At 44.9% G+C, this 23,603-nt stretch overlaps 1 protein-coding gene across 3 annotated transcripts in view; it reads right to left on the bottom strand.

Moving 5' to 3' along the window:
* SCUBE3 (signal peptide, CUB domain and EGF like domain containing 3) overlaps positions 1–23,603 on the bottom strand; it is a 1,252,506-nt gene that overhangs the window by 429,811 nt on the left and 799,092 nt on the right. For all 3 annotated transcript variants that reach the window (XM_075335886.1, XM_075335887.1, XM_075335888.1), the window contains one exon: positions 20,772–20,933. In XM_075335886.1, the coding sequence (XP_075192001.1) occupies positions 20,772–20,933 (162 nt within the window). The remainder of the gene's footprint in view (positions 1–20,771; positions 20,934–23,603) is intronic.

Raw genomic sequence — 23,603 nt, 5'->3', positions numbered from 1 at the left:
GGAGAGACACTATGGCGAAATGGGGGAGTGGGAGCAATCGATGCATCTGTCCTGCTGTCTTCCTGAAATGTTTTTAAATCTATAACTCCAAGATGGGTATCCAAGTTGTGTATTGTCTGTACTAACAGGGGTATGGGAGCACCAGCCCTACACCTGTTTGTCATGCACCTCTATATTTTTTCTGTCAATAGCCTAGGAAGTTAATGGCTATGCCAAAATAGTCATTCTGCACTGTAAAAGATATTTTTGCTGTTTTGCAAGCTTTTTTACTTCCTAAAAGTGTTTTCTGGGCCTTACATTTGGCCTCCCATTGAATCCAATGGGGTTTGGAAAGGTTCGATAAAGGTTCAACGTTTGGTTCGATAAACGTTCGACTAACACACCTCTTGTTCAGTTTGAGGAACTGAACCACGAGAGGTTCACTCATTTCTAGTCTCCTCAAGCTGAAGCACACTTGGGTTATGTAGCCAGGACAATGATCCAAAACACACCAAGTCCATCTCTGAATGGCTTAAGAAACACAAAATTAAGACTTTGGAGTGGGCTAGTCAAAATTCTGCCCTTAATACGATTGAGATGCTGTGCATGACCTTAAAAAGGCCATTAATGCATGGAAACCCATTAATGTGGCTGAATAACAACAATTCTGCAAAGATGAGTGGGCCAAAATTCTTCAAGAGCGTTATTATTAAAAATGCTTGATTGCAGTTGTTGCTGCTAAGGGTGGCCCAACTAGTTATTAGGTTTGAGGGGCAATCACTTTTTCACATAAGCCCCTTTAGGTTTTGATTTCTTTCTCCATTAACCCCATTACAACAGTTTTACGGAAATAAATTGTGGCAAAAAAAGGGTACTTATTCTGATCCACCATTTATAAACGGCGGTAAAGAAAAAGCTCTATAGCGCCCACCAGCGTTTGAAAATCTAACAAAACAAAGAAAATTTTAGGATCAGCTCTCCTCTAGATTTGCTGTGGCCGGTTTTAGAGATCAGTACACGGACAGTCAGTGGGCCGGATCCCCGGATAAATGAAGCAAGAAAAAAATGTTTCATCCAGCACTTGAGGATATAGTATCCCAATTCCACGAAATTCACGGACTTGATAAAAACATTATTGTTTTTATTGGTGTACTAAAGTACAAAATCAATTGGTCTTACGCGTTTCAAGCCAAACAATTGCTCTTACTCATAGTATAACGTAGTAGACAAACTAAAAACACTTTATACAGTTATGGCCAAAAGTTTTGAGAATGCTACAAATATTAATTTTTACAAAGTCTACTGCTTAAGTTTTTCTAATGGCAATTTGAATAAAGAGTGATCAGCTTAACAGCAATTACTTACAAAGTCAATATTGGCTAAGAAAATGAACTTTAACCCCCAAAACACATTTCAACATCATTGCATTCCTGCCTTAAAAGGAGCAGCTAATATTGTTTTAGTGATTGTTCCATTAACACAGGTGTGGGTGTTGATGAGGACAGGGCTGGCGATGAATCAGTCATGATTAAGTAAGAATGACACCACTGGACACTTTAAAAGGAGGCTGGTGCTTGGTATCATTGTTTCTCTTCAGTTAACCATGGTTATCTCTAAAGAAACACGTGCAGCCATCATTGCTCTGCACAAAAATGGCCTAACAGGGAAGAGAATCGCAGCTACAAAGATTGCACCTCAGTCAACAATCTATCGCAGTTGCCAAAAAGGCTCCAGGGCGCCCAAGAAGGACCAGCAAATGCCAGGACCGTATCTTAAAACTGTTTCAGCTGCGGGATCGGACTACCAGCAGTGCCGAACTAGCTCAGCAATGGCAGCAGGCTGGTGTGAGTGCTTCTGCACGCACTGTGAGGCGGAGACTGCTTGAGCAAGGCCTGGTTTCAAGGAGGGCAGTGTGGCGCCCTGGCCTAGCCAGGTCATCACAGATAACACATAAACACCCCACCCCCATCAGACAGGGACAACAGCCAAACAAAAACCCGTGTTGCCTCCCTCCAGTGTCTGATGTCCACACCAGGTGGGGCGGAGTCAAGTGGTTGGCTCCACCCACCGAGGAGTTCACAGACCTGGAGGCGGGAAAAGTGACAGAGTAGTTTTGGAGTTTGAAGTGAGAGTAGCAAACACTTGGGTGTCTGGGTTTGTGGCCCAGGCACTGACAGCAAGGTTGGCAGACGGTGGTGGCCGTCTGAAGGAGTGGTGGAGCAACGCGGAACCGTAGGACCGGACACGGGCGACGGCCCGCCGGTACCGACCGGGGAGCGAAGTGAAGCCAGCACACACAGGCAGGACCATCGGACCCCGACCAGGCTTGGAGCCGCCGACAATAGTGAGATCCAAATGTGACTGGAACCCCAGGGGTTTCACAACAGCAAAAGTCCCGATTGAAGGCAACCGCCCACACCGTGAGGGTATACAGCTACCGCCTAAGGCTAGAGACCCAAGGGCAAGCGCCTGCGGGCAAACAGGCTCCTCCTTCTTGAAGAAGAACATCAAGGTGCAGGAAAAGACAGCCGCCATCACCTGTCCGAGGAGAGACACTGCAGCCGGCTGCGGGACCCGTCCATCCAGCCGTTTGGTTTACCGAGGACTTTGTACCTTTCTTGCTGAGTGAGTACACCCGTGCCATCTGCCACCGCGCCGCGCTGTCCCTGTGACCCTGCACCTCACCAACCCTGCCTCCCCGTCACAGCATCAACGGGCCCCGGGACCACCGACCCCTACCCACGGAGGGGGAAAACAACATCCCAGTTGCTCCCTACCATCGCTCCCGGGATCCCCGTCACCAGCAGCGGTGGTGCCCATCTTCACCACGACCCGTGGGTGGCGTCACGGACTAAATTCCCCAAACCAACCACCCCTTTCACTCCCGGGCGCGGAGCGCCGCTCGAGTCCCCGGATCCGGCCCACTGCTCGAGCCACCAAGCAGCAGCCGCAGCAGCGCCGGACCCGAGCGTTAGCAAGCACAGCGCAGTGGCGTCTTCCCCACCCGCGACAGCAGCAAAGAAGCCACTTCTCTCCAGAAAAAACATCAGGGACTGACTGATATTCTGCAAAAGGTACAGGGAGTGGATTGCTGAGGACTGGGGTAAAGTCAATTTCTCAGATGAATCCCCTTTTCGATTGTTTGGGACATCTGGAAAACAGCTTATTAGGAGAAGAAGAGGTGAGCGCTACCACCAGTCTTGTCTCATGCCAATTGTTAAGCATCCTGAAACGATTCATGTGTGGGGTTGCTTCTCAGCCAAGGGAATCGGCTCACTCACAGTCTTGCCTAAAAACACAGCCATGAATAAAGAATGGTACCAGAATGTCCTCCAAGAGCAACTTCTCCCAACTGTCCAAGAGCAGTTTGGCGCCCAACAATGCCTTTTCCAGCATGATGGAGCACCTTGCCATAAAGCAAAGGTGATCACTAAATGGCTCATGGAACAAAACATAGAGATTTTGGGTCCATGGCCTGGAAACTCCCCAGATCTTAATCCCATTGAGAACTTGTGGGCAATCATCAAGAGACGGGTGGACAAACAAAAACCAACAAATTCTGGCAAAATGCAAGCATTGCTTATGCAAGAATGGACAGCTATCAGTCAGGATTTGATCCAGAAGTTGATTGAGAGCATACCAGGGAGAATTGGCAGAGGTCCTGAAGAAGAAAGGTCAACACTGCAAATATTGACTTGCTGCATTAACTCATTCTAACTGTCAATATAACCTTTTGGTACTCATAATATGATTGCAATTATATTTCTGTATGTGATGTAATCATCATTGATTGCGCTCAGTGAGAGAAACAAAATTAAAATGTTGTAGTTTTGATACCTTTTAATGGCTAACTAAAATAAAATATGATGTTATAAAGCAAGCTTTCGAGACATCTCAAGTCTCTTCCTCAGGCATGGTATGACAAAATACCTGAAGAAACACAAATATATACACAAAACAGGGCAGAGCGATGCACAGTAAAAGGACTTTTAAATAAACAAACACTGAGCTTGGAAAGTGAATCTGTTACGGGGGGACCGGCAGATTAGGACCAGGGGGTATATATCCTAATCGCCAGTCGGGGCCCACCGTGCTCCAGATGACAAAGGAGCTGCTGGCACCTGAGGGTTAGGCGGAGACTATAGAGCTGGATGGCTCTGAGATAACCCAGGAACTCTGGGAACCGGTCACGTGTGTTGGGACACGTCAGACCGGACGACAACCCGATTAGCGTTTTGGTGCACCTAGCGCTACACCAACCACGTGTGCAGGAAACACGTCAGGCCGGGTGGTAACCAGGTAGCGTTGACCGGAAGACCTCCACGAAAGCGCCCTGTCGGCCACGTGTGTAGGACACGTCAGGCCGAGCGGTCCTCCGATTAGCGTTTATGGCCACCTCTCGATTGGCCACGTGTGTGTAGGACACGTCAGGCCAGATGGGTACACCAGTAGCATTGACCGGGAAGCCGAGGAGGATAAGGAACACCCTGTTAACTCCACAGGGGTCCTGGGGTACGCTGTTCGTGCGCGTAGGGGACACAACCGGACAGGTGGCGCAGCAGGTGCGTTGTCAGTGTGCGTAGGGGGCACAATTGGACAGGTGGCGCAGCAGGTGCGTTGTCCGTGTGCGTAGGAGGCACAATCGGACAGGTGGCGCAGCAGGTGCGTTGTCCGTGTGCGTAGGGGGCACAATCGGACAGGAAGCACAGCAGCCGCAGCCCAGTTAACGCCACTGGGCTGCTATAGCAAGACTGGAACGGCAGGAGGGAAGCACGGCGCCTGACCCTGATGTGCCGAGCCACGAATCTTGTCGTGACAGGCACCGTTCGCCTAACCCTACCTATCGCTTCCCAACAAAGGCTTATGCCGCAATGAGGCTCTAACATGGAGGTGTGCTCTGACTGAGCAAAAGTGAAGACTGCGCCCCTCCATGTTGTCTCCAGCCCCTTTTATAACCTGGGTCCGCCCCAAACCCAGGGTGGAACCACCAAGGTCCAATAGCAGAGTGCCATGTCATCAGTGACGTCACATGCGACCTATCCGGAACCGCCACGTCATTGATGACCTCATGGCAGCCACGCCCCAAACACTTCACCAGTCATCGTCTGACGACCAATACTGAGGTGCCAGATCATAGGGGCGGGCCTCTGCGAGCCAGTCCGGAGTTGCCACGTCATCAGGACACCTGACACCCTCTGCCCTATCAGGGCCTGCCACCTCACGGACATGCTCAGTGAGGTCCTTACCGGACCTAGCCTCTGGTGCACTAAGTGCCTGAGCATGATTAGTAGCCTGAGCAACAGGCTCAGACAGCAGACTATCAGTTTGAGCATGCTCAGTAGGCACATCCCAGCACTTAGACACAGCACGAAGTCCAAGTACCTGTGCAAAAAGGCTGTTAGGGTTAATTGTGGGAGCATGCGCAGTAGCCTGAACTGAGGACTTAGTCTCAGACATAACACAATCAGGCTGAACATGCTCACTAGGCAAAACACTGAGCTTAAACTCTGGCTGGGGTAAATCGGCGCACGCATGCGCACTAGCCGCCTCTCCACACTTAGACGTGGTGGAAGGAACAGCCAACTGGACGACCAGAGGCACGGCCAAGAACGGCAGCCGGCGCCTGGGCGCAACAGGAACCGCAGCAGGCTGCTTGCGGCTATGGCGGCGTCGGTTCGTAACAGAATCCTTAATTAGCTTTGATTAGTGGTGTGAGTTTTATTGTCCCAATATCCATGTGGGATCAGAGGTCTGGTGAGTCTCTGGAGCTGACCTCTCCTCGTTTTAAAAAAGCTATCTACAATAGGTCCTCTACCCGAGAGTACCATCTTAGCCACCATGGATGTGGAATCCTTATACTCTAACATCCCACATGAAGATGGACTAACCACCTGCCAAATGTTTCTTGAAGCTAATGGGATCCCTTCTGAGTCTGTATTAAGACTCGTCAGATTCATCCTCACACACAACTTTTTCTCTTTTGGCGAGGAGCTATATCTACAACGCACAGGAACTGCTATGGGAAGCAAAATGGCACCACAGTATGCCAACCTTTTCATGGCTAAACTGGAAAATGACTTTTTAGCATCCTGCAACCTCAAACCATTGGCCTATTTCCGTTTCATCGATGACATCTTAATAATCTGGACCGAATCTGAGCAAGAGCTTCTAAAATTTCATGAAAAATTCAATGCATTTCATCCAACCATAAACTTGACATTGGACCACTCAAAAACAGAAATCAACTTCTTGGATACCACCATCAAAATTCAAAATGGCTTAATCCAGACATCAGTGTATCGGAAGCCTATTGACCGTCCCACATACCTCAGATGGGACAGTTTCCATCCCAAACACATTAAAAAGTCCATTGTCTACAGCCAGGCCCTCAGATATAATCATATCTGTTCCAGCCCTGCAGACAGGGATGAACACTTAACCCATCTTAAAAAGACATTTCTAAACCAAGGCTACCACCCCACCTCCATTGATGATCAAATCATTAGAGCCACAAGGACCCCTAGAAGTGAACTGCTTCAATACAAACAAAAAGAGGAAAATAGTCGAGTACCTCTAGTGGTGACCTACAACCCACAGCTTGAGGTGCTGAGAAGTACGGCCAAGAAACTTCACCACATTCTACACAAGGATGACCGGTTAAAAACAATATTCAAAGATCCTCCATTGCTGTGCTACAGGCAACCTCCTAATTTAAGGAGCATCATGATCCGAAGTTCTATGCCCTCAGACACACCAAGAGGAACTTATCCTTGCAATGTAAAGAGCTGCAAAACCTGCGCTCACGTAGAGACCAAAGAACGGATACAGATCCCTAAAACACAGAAGGACTATAAGATTCCTGGAACATTCACATGCTCCTCTTCCAATGTGGTGTACTTAATCCTGTGCACTATATGTCCTATTGGGGGCCTCTATGTTGGAGAAACAGGACAGAGACTAAGAGCAAGGATGAGATCTCACCGCCACACAATTACAGACAAAAAAATCCATTTACCTGTGGCCAAACATTTCTGTGCTCCAGGACACAACATAAACCACATGAAAGTTGTCATATTAAAAGGCAACTTCAGATCACAGAGCCATCGCAGGGTCTGGGAATACAAATTCATCACAATGTTTAACTCTGTGGACACAGGACTCAATCTCTCAGAAGGATTTATGACTCATTATAAAATCTGAGAGGTCAGCTCCAGAGACTCACCAGACCTCTGATCCCACATGGATATTGGGACAATAAAACTCACACCACTAATCAAAGCTAATTAAGGATTCACTTTCCAAGCTCAGTGTTTGTTTATTTAAATGTCCTTTTACTATGCATCACTCTGCCCTGTTTTGTGTATATATTTGTGTTTCTTCAGATATTTTGTCATACCATGCCTGAGGAAGAGACCTGAGATGTCTCGAAAGCTTGCTTTATAACATCATATTTTATTTTAGTTAGCCATTAAAAGGTATCACAACTACAAAATTTTAATTTTGCTTCTCTCACTGAGAGCAATCAATCATTTTTCAACTGGCTAACACGGTACCAAAACCTTTTTCTTTTAACATGTAAACATCAGACACACACAATTAAAAACCAGAGGGCAACAGATCATGTGAAAATATAATTTTGGTGTCATTCTCAAACCTTTTGGCCATGACTGTACACCATACCAGGAAGAGGAAAAAAATCACCCCACCTCTAGCTAATTAATCTATGCAACCAGATGGATCATCAGGGTGTGAACACGTAACCAGCAAAGTTCATCATGAGTCCCAGGATAAATTCCCTTCACTCTGAGTGAATGAAGAGAAAAACACCAAAAAAGCATTTTATGTTCAAAGTATTACTAGCAAAAAACATTATATCACATCAGGCATACATTTAGACATATACACATCAGACCAAAAATAAACATCACAGTAAACTCCAAAGGATATAAAAAATTGAATAAGTATATGTCCAAAGGTATGTATCACAGGCGTTAAACAAACTTTTGTGTACAAATATTATCAAAAAATTATCAGAAAATGTCATATACATCAACATCGTAAGAGAGAATATATACCAAATATGCATTTTGTACCATAGAATGGATGAATTAACATCATACAAAATAAATACAACAGACGTCTAAAAAGATGAGGTAGTGTATGACAAATCTTAGTAATAATATAGCAAATCCGTCTTATAATTAAGGCCAGAGGGGATACTGGTCTGAAGGCATGAAATCCAGAAAGCCTCCCTAGCTCTCAAACGAGAGATCCAATCTCCACCCCTACGTGAGCATGAGACCTTTTCTAGACCATCTGTGCAACCGCCGTGTTTTTCAAAAAAATGTCTTGATAAACCAGACATATGTTTTTTTACAGCACCTGTACCCGGGTTACAATCAGCTATGTGCTCTGATATACGGATCTTAAGTTTACGTTTTGTGGAACCGATATACTGCAAGTGACATAAGTCACATGTGACCAAATACACAATGTATGTTGTGTTATAATTGACAAATTCAGTCAGAGTATGATGTGTTCCAGTGGTGCAAGAGATAATAGTGGCACCTTTCTTTATATATCTGCATAAGCCACACCTGGGTAACCCACACCTGTAGCAACCCTGTTGTTGTAACCATGTTTTTTTACCTTTCTCTACATTCGTATATACACTAGGTGATAATAAATTACCAAGACTGCTGGCTCTCTTGGGGACAAATTTAACTCCTCTGTCCAAAATATCTGATACTATCTGATCCTGATACAATATTGGAAGTTGTTTTTTAACTATTGCCACAATTTTATCGTATTCCTGAGAATATGTTGTAGAAAAAGTTACTTTGGACAAAGAATTATTTGTACTTTTAGCCGTATTTTTGTACAAAAAAATCATTTCGTGTTGCAGAAGTCGCAATACTATTTGCCCTATTCAGACAAGCAGTGCTATAACCCCGTTTTTTTAGGCTATTCACAATTTGTGTTGAAGTATTGATGTAATTACTAGGATCACTACAGGCTCGTCTAGCCCTGATGAATTCCCCAACAGGTAGGTTCCTGATAATATGCCTAGGGTGACAGCTTGTTGAATGTAAATTGTGTTCCCCGAAATTGTTTTTTATACAATTCAGTAGTAATGGAATTAAATCTCCAGGGTTTCAGCTACCAGGGGTAGCTGAGACCTTGGATATCATGATTCGGGACGTTTTTTTCCGGTCTCTGGTCACATGATCAGCTGTATACACCGTGTAACCATGATGACTTTACAGTAAATGACAGTGCTGATAAAAAAAAATATTTATCTTCCATCTGGCATGATCAAACATGTCAGATGGGAGATAAATCTCCTATCCTACTGCCTTCTGATCCCCCGGTGTTGCCAAAGTGCGCCCTTCAACCCCCACTCGATCTTAAAAATTTCCACCACACTCTGGCACGCACAGTACATTCATCCTCCTCCTTTCATTTCTGTAGTCTGTGACATGTCACATACGACAGAAAAGTCACCCCTAGGTCCATGCAGGTCACCCCCTGTCGCCCAAAATCACCCAGCAATCTCTCCGTTACCTCTTGCAGCGCAGATTCTCCGTGATCCCTCCTCTTCCTTCTCAATACATGCTAGCCACATGCGCAGATTGGCTGTTAGCCGGCTCCCTGAAAGCAGTGACACTGAACTTATTGCTGCTCACATTGCTGTGTTGTGGACCGGGAGAGTGTGAGTGCAGTTTCTCAGGTCACTGCACCCACACTCCTCACATGGAGTTCCAATACTTCCAGAAAATGGGGAATACGTTCCCTGAGCGTACTCCCCATATTATGGAATGAGGTTACTGCAAGTCACTCTGCCCTGAGTTGGACCAGGGAGTGTGAGTACAGAATTTTCAGATCACTGCAATAACACTCCTCACATGGAGTTCCTGCACTTCCAAAAAATGGGGGATACGTTCTTCAGCGTGCCCACCATATTCTGGAAGGTACAGAAATCGTCGTGGGACCTCCAAAAGGGATTACGGCGGTCCAGATTTTTTTTATTCTTTTCAATAAATTGGTGAAAGAAGGAATGTGTGGGAGAGTGGTTTTTTTTAAATTAAATTTTTCTTGCCTTTATTTTTTTTTTATTACTGACAGTTAGTGATGTCGGGTATTTAATACATGCCATGACATCACTAACTGCTGGGCTTGATGAAAATTTCTTGCTAAAGCAACATTATTGTGAAAAAAAGTGAAAATTTTCAATATGACGGCCTAATGTTGTCAAATTCTGTGAAGTACCTGTGAGTTCAAAATGCTCACTATACTCCTACATAAAATACTTGAGGGGTCTAGTTTACAAAATTGGATCACTTGTGGGAGGTTTCTGCGGTTTAGGTATCTTAGGGGCCTGGCAAATGCAACATGGTACCCACAATCTATTTTAGCCAAATTTGTGTTCCAAAATTCAAATATTGCTCCTCCTGTTCTGATCCCTCCCATTTGTCCAAACAAAGGTTTCTGACCACATGTGGGGTATCAGTACGCTCAGATGAAATTGGGTAACACATTTTTGGGTCTATTTTGTTGTGTTATTTCTTCTAAAAGTGAATAAATTGGGTCTAGAGCAGGGGTCTCAAACTCGGCTGGGTGTATGGGCCACACAGAGGAAAAAAAAATATTTGGGGGGCCGCATTCTTTGCAGGACAAAGTGACATTTTTATTGGTACCATATATAATATATATATATATATATTTTTTTACACACCTTGGGATCACTGATTTTGAACATTTTCACTTGTTCATTATAGCAAACGTGCACATTCTTTGTTTAAATATAAACATTTATTTTTTTTTATATTTTATATCTTTCTTGTAACTAATAGTCTTACAATTAGCACTATATAGAAATTTTGACCAACATCTTTTAGTAATGTTCCCCATATTGTTGTAACATGCCCATCCTTGTCCACTTGTAGTATTGTGCCACATCCCACAGTAATGTGCTCATCCTTGTCCACTTGTAGTATTGTACCCCATCCTAGTCCCCATCCCACAGTAATGTGCTCATCCTTGTCACCATCCTAAAGTAATGTTCCCCATCCTTGTCCCCATGTTATAGTAATGTGTTCATCCTTGTCCCCATGTTATAGTAATGTGTTCATCCTTGTCCCCATCCTATAGTAATGTCCCCAATCTATAGTAATGTGTCCATCCTTGTCCCCCATCTTATAGTAATGTTCCCCATCCTTGTCCCCTTGTAGCAATGTCCCCATCCTATAGTACTGTCCCCATTCTATAATAATGTGCCCATCCTTTAGTAATGTTCCAACCTTGTCCCCACCCTATAGTAATGTTCCCATCATTATCCCTATTCTATAGTAATGTTTCCCATCCTTGTCCCCTTGTAGTAATGTCCCTATCCTACAGTAATGTTTCCATCCTACAGTAATGTGCCCACCTTGTCCCCATCCTGTAGTAATGTCCCCATCCTATAGTACTGTGCATAGCCTTGTCCCCATTCTATAGTCATGTGCACATCCTAGTCTCTATCCTATAGTAATGTGCCCATCCTAGTCCCTATCCTATAGTAATGTGCCAATCCTAGTCCCTATCCTATAGTAATGTCCCCATACTATAGTAATAATGTCCCCATCCAATAGTATTGTGCCCATCCTTGTAATGTCCCAATCCTATAGTAATGTCCGCAGCCTTATCCCCATCCCATAGTAATGTGCGCACTTTGTCCCCATCCTGTAGTAATGAGTCAGCAGCTCCCTCACCTTCCACAGACGCCGGAGTGAAGCTGAGGGGGCGGTCTCCGGCCCCAGATCCACAGTGATTGGAGAGATCAGTCACAAGGCCGGTCTCTCCAATCAGAGCTGAGGGCGGGTGAAACACAGGTCACCCAGCTCCAGCCAATGATCAGGGCTACAGATGCCCTGATCTTGGCTGGATTTCAATGTTTCAGTGATTTTCAATGGCTGAAACATTAGTGGCTGTCATTAACTGAGCGGCGTTCGTCAGCCAATCACAGCCTCCGTAGTTCCGGGGAGGAGACACCACCCCTCCTGAGGTTCCCTCCTCCCCGAATCTAAGGTATTTGCAGCGATCGCAGCCACCGGGGCTGCGATGTCGCCATGACGTACTAGGTACGTCATGGGTCCTAAAGTACCAGGGAGCCATAACGTACCCAGTACGTCATAGGTCGCTATGGGGTTAACGTCCAACACACACACACACACACACACTAGTGATGGGAAGTCTGGCTCTTTTGGTGATCCGGTTCCCATGGCTCCGTTCACCAAAAAGAGCCAACTCTTTCAGATCGATCTCGGCTCCTTATTAAATATGTGTTCACCGCAGGTGAACACATATTTAAGATTATAGTAATGCCGAAAAAAGCCCCGCCCACCCGCGGCCAAGCCCCGCCCACTTACAAGCGGCCAATTAGATTGCTGAGTAGGCGGGTTTAGCCGCGGGTGGGCGGGGTTTTGACGGCGAAAAGAGCCGTTTAGTGATTTCAGTAGCTCACCCTGGTGATCCGGCTCCTCTCGTTTACAGCAGGGAGCCGGATCTTTGTGTCAGATCGTTCGCGACTGACACATCACTAACACACACACACACCATTCTTCTCACCTGTCCCGCGTTCCCTCCGCTGCCTCATCTCGGCTTCGTGCGGCCCCCAGGACCGTTCCCCTGTTCACTATCGCGGCAGGTGCAGTGTTATTGTCAGTGATTTATGTGAGATGATTGTATTGCCGGCGCGAGAGCGCAGCGCCAGCAACATATTCATCTGACATAACGCGCAGACAGTGGCTGCGGCCCCTGCACCTGCCGCGATAGTGAACAGGGGCACGGGCCTGGGGCCGCACAAACTACCCTGAGGGGCCGCATGCGGCCCGCGGCCCGCGTGTTTGCGACCCCTGTCCAAGAGCAACATTTTTATGTAAAATGATCATTTTTGTTTTTTTTCCATTCCCAATCACTTTAGTTTCTGTGAAGCACCTAAAGGGCTAATAAACGTCTTGAATGTGGATTTTATAACTTTGAGGGGTGCAGTTTTTAAAATAATGGTGTCACCTAGGCCCCTCGAAGTCCCTTCAAATGTGATGTGGTCCTTAAAAAATGGTTTTGTAAATTTTGTTGAAAAAATAGGATATTGCTGATGAACTTTGACCCCTTTAACTACCTAACTCCATAAAATTTTGTATCAAAAATTGCACTGATGTAAAGAAGTCATGTGGGAAATGTTATTTATTAACATTTTTGTGTAACATACCGTAACTCTCTGGTTTAAGGGCATACAAATTAAAAGTTTGAAAATTGCGAAATTTTCAAAATGTTAATCAAATTTCCAATTTTTTCACAAATAAAAGCAAAATATAGCATCCTAAAGTTATAACTATCATGAACTACAATATGTCATGAAAAACCAATCTCAGAATCACCGGGATCTATTGAAGTGTTCCAGAGTTATAACTAGAGTTGAGCGCGGTTCGCGGTTCATGGTTCATGGTTATCCAGTTCGCGGTTCGAGTGATTTTGGGGGCTGTTCTCGATCGAACTAGAACTCGAGCTTTTTGCTAAAGCTCGATAGTTCTAGTTACATTCGAGAACGGTTCTAGCAGCAAAAAGACAAGCTAATTACTAGCTGGCTTTCCGCTGTAATAGTGTAAGTCACTCTGTGACTCACACTATTATGACATTTCAGCGTATAGTGTGCGGGAACAGCGCACTCAGATCACTGCTGTTTGGATAATGGCGATCGCCATTTTTTTTTTTCCTTGTCTTCCTTCCCTAAGCGCGCGCGTGTAGTGGGGCGGGCCAGCATGTCAGCCAATCCCAGACACACACACAGCTAAGTGGACTATTAGCCAGAGAAGCAACGGCATGTGTGATAGGATGTCCATGTCACATGTCCCTGCATTATAAAAACGGACATTTTCCTCCAGCACGCCATTATCTGCCTTCTGCGTCTGGGTGTCAGTCACCGCTGGCGTAGCTCCTGTCTCTGATACTGCTGTGTACGCTCTATACATAGCGCTATACAGAATAAGGATAGAAGTTTCTATTAGTCCTTGTAAGGGCTAATACCAGCAGGGTCAGAACCATAGGTGACAGTCAGGTCTGTGAAAACATATTTTAACAGCTACACAAGATGACAGCGTCTGTGTAGCTAAGGTCAGGGATTTCCTTGCTGCATTTCCCCATTAGGAGGGATAGAAAGGGAGGCTTCCTTTCCTGTACCCAGACCCACAACCCTGCCACTGTACCCTCCTGCCCTTTGCACACTCAAGCTCATTGTTACTAAGCCATTATACTAGCAAACACTGAGTAAACTTAGTGGCATCCTAAAAGTGGCTGTTGGACTTCCATTAGTGTCCCACTGGTGCAAATCTATGTGCAGCACCTCTGCATTGCACACTCAAACTCATTGTTACTAAGCCATTATACTAGCAAACACTGAGTAAACTTAGTGGCATCCTAAAAGTGGCTGTTGGACTTCCATTAGTGTCTCACTGGTGCAAAGCTATTTGCAGCACCACTGCATTGCACACTCAAACTCATTGTTACTAAGCCATTATACTAGCAAACTATGCTGCCAGTTTAAGGGCCGTAGTTGCATTGTCAGGGATAATTATTGTTGTTTATTCTGCTGTTAATAAAGCTAGACCACCGCTGAAATCTACACCACCTCTCAATTTTTACTACCACATTTTAAGTGCACAAAGTTGTCGCAATCAAAATGAGTGGCAAAAGGACAGATGCTGGTGGAAAGGGGAAGAGGTGTGTTGGAAAAGGAAAAAAAGGGTTTGTCCGTGGGGAAGGTGGCAAAGCTCCATTAACATCTGCTGAAGATAGACCATCTTCCAGCAAAAGTAAGATGTCTACTACTTACCGTGGACAATCCGATGTGCTCCCTTTTTTACGGACACGAACAACTGGAACAAAGGTAGATGATGGCCAAAAAAAGAAAATGCTTGAATGGATCTCAAGTGGTCCAACAAGTGCCCTCTCCGCCACCTCAACTACCGCATCCAAAAAACACCAGTCCTCTGAGTTGTCATCCCAATCACACTTGCTTTCTCCCAGCTCTGAAGTCTCCATCAGCCCTGCACAGTATGTTGGAACTGAGATGGCTGAGTCTGCAGAGCTGTTCAGTCACACTATAGCCTGGGAATCAGAAGTCTGCTCCCAAGCTACAGTGAGTACAGACCAGGAAATGGTCTGCAGTGATGCCCAGAACCTTTGTGACTCTGATTCAGGCCATGAGGACAAAGTTTCTGAGCATAATGTTGACCCTTTTTCACAAACTGTAACACCTGTTGTTATAGACAATGAGGAACATACTGATGACGATGAGACGCAGATACCAGATTGGGATGACAACTTAAATATTCTGTCAGGGCAAGAAGAGGCTCGGTCTGAGGGTGAGGGGAGTGCAAACACAACAATTGATGAGGAAGTTCTAGATCCCACCTACTGTCAACCCACAGTCAGGCACTCGAGGAGGTCAACAGAGACGGTGGAGGAGGATGCAACCGACGATGAAGTTACCTTGCGCCTTCCTGGACAGAGTCGGAGCACTGGTAGCACGTCTACAACTGCATCCTCAGCCACCACTCTGCCTCTGAGCACTAGTCGGGGTGGATCAGCAGGTCGCATGCTCTCTAAGCCTTGCCTAGCCTGGTCCTTTTTTGACATAGCAAAAGATCACCCAAATTATGTGATCTGTAAAATTTGTCGTGATTCTGTTAGTAGAGGGCAAAACCTCAGCAGTTTGACAACTTCTTCCATGAATCGTCACATGAATAAATATCATATGTCCCAGTGGGAAGCTCACCGTGCTGCAATGCGGCCTAGCGGAGAGAACCATCCACCGCCTGCCCCTTCCAGTGCATCCGCGTGCTCTTCATCTTCTAGGACTGTGGGGACAGCTGTCACACCTGGTTTTCCATTCACAACTTCCACCACTGTAACCGCAGCAGGCAGTTTGCTTGGTAGGTCGTCAGTTGGTTTGGAAGGGGAAACAAGTGCGTGTGTACAGCTCTCTCAGACATCGATAGCACCAACGTTGGATGAAGGCAACATCATGTCTACGCCTGCACTTTCCTCACAAAGCTGCATTTTTCCAGGGACACCCTACTCAACACCGTCTACACACAGCAGCCAGATCTCTGTCCCTCAGATGTGGACAAATAAAAGACCATTTCCTGCGACCCATGACAAAGCTAAGAGGTTGACTTTATCCCTCTGTGAGCTCTTGGCTACCGAAATGCTGCCTTTCCGCCTGGTGGACACACAAGATTTTAGAGATCTTATGTCTGTCGCTGTGCCCCAGTACCAGATGCCCAGTCGCCACTACTTCTCTAAGAAAGGTGTGCCTGCGCTACACCAGCATGTCGCACACAACATCACCGCTTCCTTGAGAAACTCTATGTGTGAACGGGTGCATTTCACCACCGATACTTAGACCAGTAAGCATGGACAGGGACGTTACATGTCGCTGACTGGGCACTGGGTAACTATGGTGATGGAAGGTGAAGGGTCTGCTGCACAAGTCTTGCCGTCCCCACGACTTGTGTGTCAATCCTCTGTCTGTCCAAGTTCCGCCACTGCTTCTGCCTCCTCCACCTCATCTGGGTCCTCCACCTCCGCCCCAAGCCTGCCAGGCCACCAGCGTTCTCACTGCGCAGTAGGAATCACGCACCCCTCATTACTATGCTGGCAGCAGAGCGCAACGGCATCAGGTGGTCTTTAGCTTGACATGTCTTGGAAATAGGAGTCACACAGCGGCTGAGTTGTGGGCAGCTCTGGAGACTGAGTTTAATAAATGGTTGTCTCCACTCAACCTGCAGCCTGGTAAGGCCGTGTGCGACAATGCTGCAAACCTGGGTGCGGGCCTTCGCCTGGGCAAGGTGACACACGTGCCTTGTATGGCTCACGTGTTGAACCTTGTTGTCCAGCAATTTTTAACACACTATCCCGGCCTAGATGGCATTCTGAACAGGGCACGAAAACTGTCTGCTCACTTCCGCCGTTCAACCACCACTGCTGAGCGACTTGGATCGCTCCAGAAGTCTTTCGGCCTGCCGGTTCATCGCCTGAAATGCGATGTGGCAACACGCTGGAATTCGACTCTCCACATGTTACAGTGACTGTGGCAGCCCTGGTGCAATACGTCATGACATATAGCCTGGGCCAACGAGATGCAGAGGTGGGGCAGATCACCCTGATGGAGTGGTCTCAGATCAAGGACCTATGCACCCTTCTGCACAGTTTCGACATGGCGACGAATATGTTTAGCGCTGACAATGCCATTATCAGCATGACAATTCCAGTCATTTACATGCTGGAGCACACGCTAAACACTATTCAGAGTCAGGGGTGGGACAACAGGAAGGGGAGGAACTACAGGAGGATTCATATGCGCAAGACACAACAACATCACCAAGGTCCAGACGTTCATCATCACCAACGCGGCAGGCATGGGACCATGAGGGACAGGGATCAACAAGGGCGCATGGTAGCAGACGAAATGTTGAGGAAGGTGCAGGAAAACATGAAGAAATGGAGGACGAACTGTCCATGGATATGGAAGACTCAGCGGATGAGGGAGACCTTGGTCAAATTTCAGTTGAAAGAGGTTGGGGGGAGATGTCAGAGGAAGAAAGATTGGTTAGCACCTCTATGCCACAAACACAGCGTGGACTTGGTCCGCATGGCTGCGCAAGACACATGAGTGCCTTCTTGCTGCATTACCTCCAACATGACCCTCGTATTGTCAAAATTAGAAGTGATGATGACTACTGGCTTGCCACACTATTAGATCCCAGATACAAGTCAAAATTTTGTGACATAATTCCAGCCATAAAAAGGGACGCACGTATGCAGGAGTATCAGCAGAAGACGTTACTCGATCTTAGCTCGGCTTTTCCGCCAAACAACCGTGCAGGTGCAGGGAGTGAATCTCCCAGTTGTAACTTGACAAACATGGGACGGTCTCGTCATCTTCAACAGTCTACCCGTACCAGTAGCACCGTAACTGGTGCTGGTAACAGCAATTTTATTGAATCTTTTCATTATTTTTTTAGACCCTCCTTTGCAAGGCCACCAGAGACAACAAGTCTGACACATAGTCAACGGCTGGAGAGGATGATACAGGAGTATCTCCAAATGAACATCGATGCCATGACTTTGCAAATGGAGCCTTGCTCATTTTGGGCTTCAAATCTTGAAAAATGGCCAGAGCTCTCCACTTACGCCTTGGAGATTTTGTCGTGTCCAGCTGCCAGCGTTGTCTCTGAACGTGTCTTCAGTGCTGCTGGGTGTGTGCTGACAGATAAGCGCACGCGTCTGTCCAGTGACAATGTGGACAGACTAACGTTCATCAAAATGAACAAGTCATGGATCCACAAGGAATTTACTACCCCTGTGTCATCCTGGGGAGAGTAAATGCTTGTGGATTTGGAATGTGCTTGATGCAAATCAAAACATCCTGTTTGCAACTAGGGCACAAGTGCTGCCACTGAAGGGGTGGGTGTCTGTGTGGCCCAATTTTTGGAAAAAAGGGAGACTCCGCTTGGCGTAACCCTTGCTTGCTGTGTTTTTTAAAAGGAGCCAAGATGAACAAGTCATGGTTCAGCAAAGACTTTGCTACCTACCCCGGGGTCATCCTGGGAACGGTTAAGTATGGCGTATTTTTGAATGTGCTTGATGCAAATCTAGCTGTGAAGTGTACAACTGGGGCACAAGTGCTGCCACTGAATGGGTGGGTGTGTGTGGGGCCCAATTTTTGGAAAAAAAGGGAGACTCCGCTTGGAGTAACCCTTGCTTACATTGTTTTTAAAAATGATCCAAGATGAACAAAACTGGGATCAGGAAAGACTTTGCTACCTACCCCGGTGTCATCCTGGGGACGGTTAAGTATGGCGTATTTTTGAATGTGCTTGATGCAAATCTAGCTGTGAAGTGTACAACTGGGGCACAAGTGCTGCCACTGAAGGGGTGAGTGTCTGTGTGGCCCAATTTTTGGAAAAAAGCGAGACTCCGCTTGGAGTCACCTTGCGGTGTTTTACATGATTTTAGAAGGGTGTGCCATGCCTATATCTGTGTCTCCTCCTCTTTTTCCTTGTCCAGCTCTTTTGTTTTCGCATGAGTATATGTCCTTGTCACTTTCCCATGTGTTTGTGTTGTGTTGTGAGTTGTTTGTCACCTTTTGGACACCTTTGAGGGTGTTTTCTAGGTGTTTTTATGTGTTTGTGATTGCCTGCCATTGTTTCCTATGCGGTTCGAGTGGTTCGTCGAACGTTCACCGAACCGAACTTGAACGAGACCTCCGTTCGGCGAACCGAACTCGAGCCGAACCGCGGACGGTTCGCTCATCTCTAGTTATAACCTGTGAATGTGATACTGGTCAGAATTGCAAAAAATGGCCTGGTCATTAAGTACAAAATTAGCTTCGCCCTTGAGGGGTTAATAATAAAGACTTTCATTTCTAAACTGCATTTTATGTTTACTTGTGTTATTTTTGTCTAATATTTCAATTTGTTTTGTTGTCTGAAACATTTATGTTTTGCAAACATATAAAAGAATAAAAAATTAGGAAGGGGCAAGCACTTTTCCACACCACTGCGTATATAAAGACACTCTGAGTGATTCATTAGCATTGACATAATTCATGCCAGTTTTAATAAAGTGCACGCTGGAGTACACTGAGCTGATTCATTAAGCGACATGCGTTGCTTTATGAATCAGACGCTTCTGATACCAAGTGTGTGTTACTGCCAGAAATGTTTGCCAGCCATATTGGCGTAGCTGGCCAGGACTAGCATGTAAATGGCACAAGTGTCAATATTGCAAATTGCACAAATAATATTGCGACTTATTAAAGTGTTTATGCCAGATTTCTGATGAAAGCATCTTAATGAATTGGCTCCTGTATGTCTACATATGCACCCTATTTATTTAAGAGCTTTGGGCCTGTAGAATTTAGTAGTACAGTTTCCATTTTAACCATATTATACCAAGAGAGTATCATGAACAAATCCAGTGGTAACAAATTGATAAAAGATTGGCTGCATTTTTCATTTCAATATTATGTCGAAACTATGCCAGAAGTAGAGTTGATCCGACCTGGGACCTGAGGCCGTGATATCTTGATAATGGGCTGACTTTCCTAATTAAAGTATATTAGAAAACATCCTATTTTACACACATTAAAACAACTTTTTCTAGCTAGACAACCCCTTTATAAACTGTGCATATACCGTGTAATGAAGAAAACATTTATAGGAATGAGTAACTCTTGTTTACGAATGCAAAATAATATTAGTGTCATGTGACATAACATATTAGGGATTACCACTTTACCACTACTGTGTAATTCATACATCGTGCAACCTTTGACTAGACAGTCGTAAAAGAGATTTAACATAGAGTTTCATGATGTTTGATAAATCCTAAGTATTTGCAGGCTGTCTAATCTATTTTTATATCACCTTTTAGTTGATTTATTTTGTGCCAAAAATTTGTTGCAAAATTTAGATGCACAGACTCACATTTTCCCTTTTCTGACAAATCATGCCCCTTTTCAGTGAGATCATACCACTTGTTGGACAATGTGCATAAAGTGTATAAACATAATAAATATGGTTCAAATCATAAAAAATGTTTTTCATGCAAATTACACCATAATTCCGACAGCATTTAGCTTGATTAAAATGCCCCGTTATGTTTAATTGGAAAATAATGGCTTAAATATAGTAACCATTGAATTTGATGGGATTTGATCATTCATATAACAATATCTTTAATCTTACCTCCACAAGCCAATATACTGGTAGCTCCTGGTGGACATGTAGCTTCAGCTCCAGGGCACAGGTTACATAACAATTGTCCTTCTTTTTCTTGGTAGGTACCTTGGGGGCACGGTTGACATTGATCCATATGACCATGGTAGTATGTGCCAGGGGGGCATCTGGCTGAGATGCAAGTAGACCAGTTAATGTAAAATAAATGTAATGCAAAGGAAAACAGTGGAATACCAAAGTTATTAACTTTATTATTAATTCCTTTTAAATTAATTTAAATCCTTTCAATAAGAAAATGTAAAAGTTTCCTCCAATTAAATAAGTGGGCCACAACTTTTATGCAAAAGAGAGTTGACTTCCAGAAAAACATGAATTTCCCACTCCCGTGCCTCAGGCTTCATTTGTCTTCTGTAGCCTAGCTTAAAGTTTCACAATTAGCATGTATACAGTTAGGTCCAGAAATATTTGGACAGTGACACAAGTTTTGTTATTTTAGCTGTTTACAAAAACATGTTCAGAAATACAATTATATATATAATATGGGCTGAAAGTGCACACTCCCAGCTGCAATATGAGAGTTTTCACATCCAAATCGGAGAAAGGGTTTAGGAATCATAGCTCTGTAATGCATAGCCTCCTCTTTTTCAAGGGACCAAAAGTAATTGGACAAAGGACTCTAAGGGCTGCAATTAACTCTGAAGGCGTCTCCCTCGTTAACCTGTAATCAATGAAGTAGTTAAAAGGTCTGGGGTTGATTACAGGTGTGTGGTTTTGCATTTGGAAGCTGTTGCTGTGACCAGACAACATGCGGTCTAAGGAACTCTCAATTGAGGTGAAGCAGAACATCCTGAGGCTGAAAAAAAAGAAAAAATCCATCAGAGAGATAGCAGACATGCTTGGAGTAGCAAAATCCACAGTCGGGTACATTCTGAGAAAAAAGGAATTGACTGGTGAGCTTGGGTCTCAAAAAGGCCTGGGCGTCCACGGATGACAACAGTGGTGGATGATCGCCGCATGCTTTCTTTGGTGAAGAAGAACCCGTTCACAACATCAACTGAAGTCCAGAACACTCTCAGTGAAGTAGGTGTATCTGTCTCTAAGTCAACAGTAAAGAGAAGACTTCATGAAAGTAAATACAAAGGGTTCACATCTAGACGCAAACCATTCATCAATTCCAAAAATAGACAGGCCAGAGTTAAATTTGCTGAAAAACACCTCATGAAGCCAGCTCAGTTCTGGAAAAGTATTCTATGGACAGATGAGACCAAGATCAACCTGTACCAGAATGATGGGAAGAAAAAAGTTTGGAGAAGAAAGGGAACGGCACATGATCCAAGGCACACCACATCCTCTGTAAAACATGGTGGAGGCAACGTGATGGCATGGGCATGCATGGCTTTCAATGGCACTGGGTCACTTGTGTTTATTGATGACATAACAGCAGACAAGAGTAGCCGGATGAATTCTGAAGTGTACCGGGATATACTTTCAGCCCAGATTCAGCCAAATCCCGCAAAGTGGATCGGACGGCGCTTCATAGTACAGATGGACAATGACCCCAAACATACAGCCAAAGCTACCCAGGAGTTCATGAGTGCAAAAAAGTGGAACATTCTGCAATGGCCAAGTCAATCACCAGATCTTAACCCAATTGAGCATGCATTTCACTTGCTCAAATCCAGACTTAAGACGGAAAGACCCACAAACAAGCAAGACCTGAAGGCTGCGGCTGTAAAGGCCTGGCAAAGCATTAAGAAGGAGGAAACCCAGCGTTTGGTGATGTCCATGGGTTCCAGACTTAAGGCAGTGATTGCCTCCAAAGGATTCGCAACAAAATATTGAAAATAAAAATATTTTTTTTGGGTTTGATTTATTTGTCCAATTACTTTTGACCTCCTAAAATGTGGAGTGTTTGTAAAGAAATGTGTACAATTCCTACAATTTCTATCAGATATTTTTGTTCAAACCTTCAAATTAAACGTTACAATCTGCACTTGAATTCTGTTGTAGAGGTTTCATTTCAAATCCAATGTGGTGGCATACAGAGCCCAATTCGCGAAAATTGTGTCACTGTCCAAATATTTCTGGACCTAACTGTATGTGTGTGATTGAGAGAGGATCAAGGGAGTAGCAGGGAGTGGGACCATACAGAGTTCAAGGAAATGTGGCAAATAAATAAATATGGTCAATTAACATGACCTCTCTAAAGTCGATCTTCAAAAACCTAAAGCCCTGTGCACATGCTACGGACTTACCGCAGATTTTGCCGCGGATTTGCTGCGAAAATGTGTCTAACATTGCTGCAGTCATTCCCCAGCAAATCCTATGGGTTTTAAAAAATGCAGTGTGCAAACTGCGTTTTTTTTATACCCACGGATTTACCCGTGGATTTTCCGCTGCGGAATTAATGGGCATGTCACTTCTTTTCCGCAGGTACCTGCGGTTTTTGCCATAGATAATGGTAAAAATCCGCAGGGACCAACTTGCAGAAAATCCTCAGTAATTCTGCAGCAAATACGTGGCAAACCATGGTAAAACCGCATGTGGATTTCGTTGCGGTTTTTACCGCGGGTGCAGGATTCTTTAAGAGGGTCCGTTTTTCTCTTAAGAAAAAGGCACTTTCTAGTGCGCACATAGCCTTAAGAAGTTTTATTTGATACCTACCCAGATTACTCTCTTTGCAGCAGATGAAATAAGTATAGACCATGTCACCAATTTTCTAAGTAAATCTATTTCTAAAGGTGCTATTGACCTCACCAGATTTTGTTAACAACCCATTAAATCCTCATGGCAAATCAAATCAAACCATAGATGTCCATAAATTAAGTCATGTGCAATAAT

This window comes from Anomaloglossus baeobatrachus, chromosome 2 (assembly GCF_048569485.1).
Source record: "Anomaloglossus baeobatrachus isolate aAnoBae1 chromosome 2, aAnoBae1.hap1, whole genome shotgun sequence".
Lineage (NCBI taxonomy): Eukaryota > Metazoa > Chordata > Amphibia > Anura > Aromobatidae > Anomaloglossus > Anomaloglossus baeobatrachus.
Note: the sequence above shows the minus strand (reverse complement) of the source record. Positions and strands in the feature narration are given on the sequence as shown.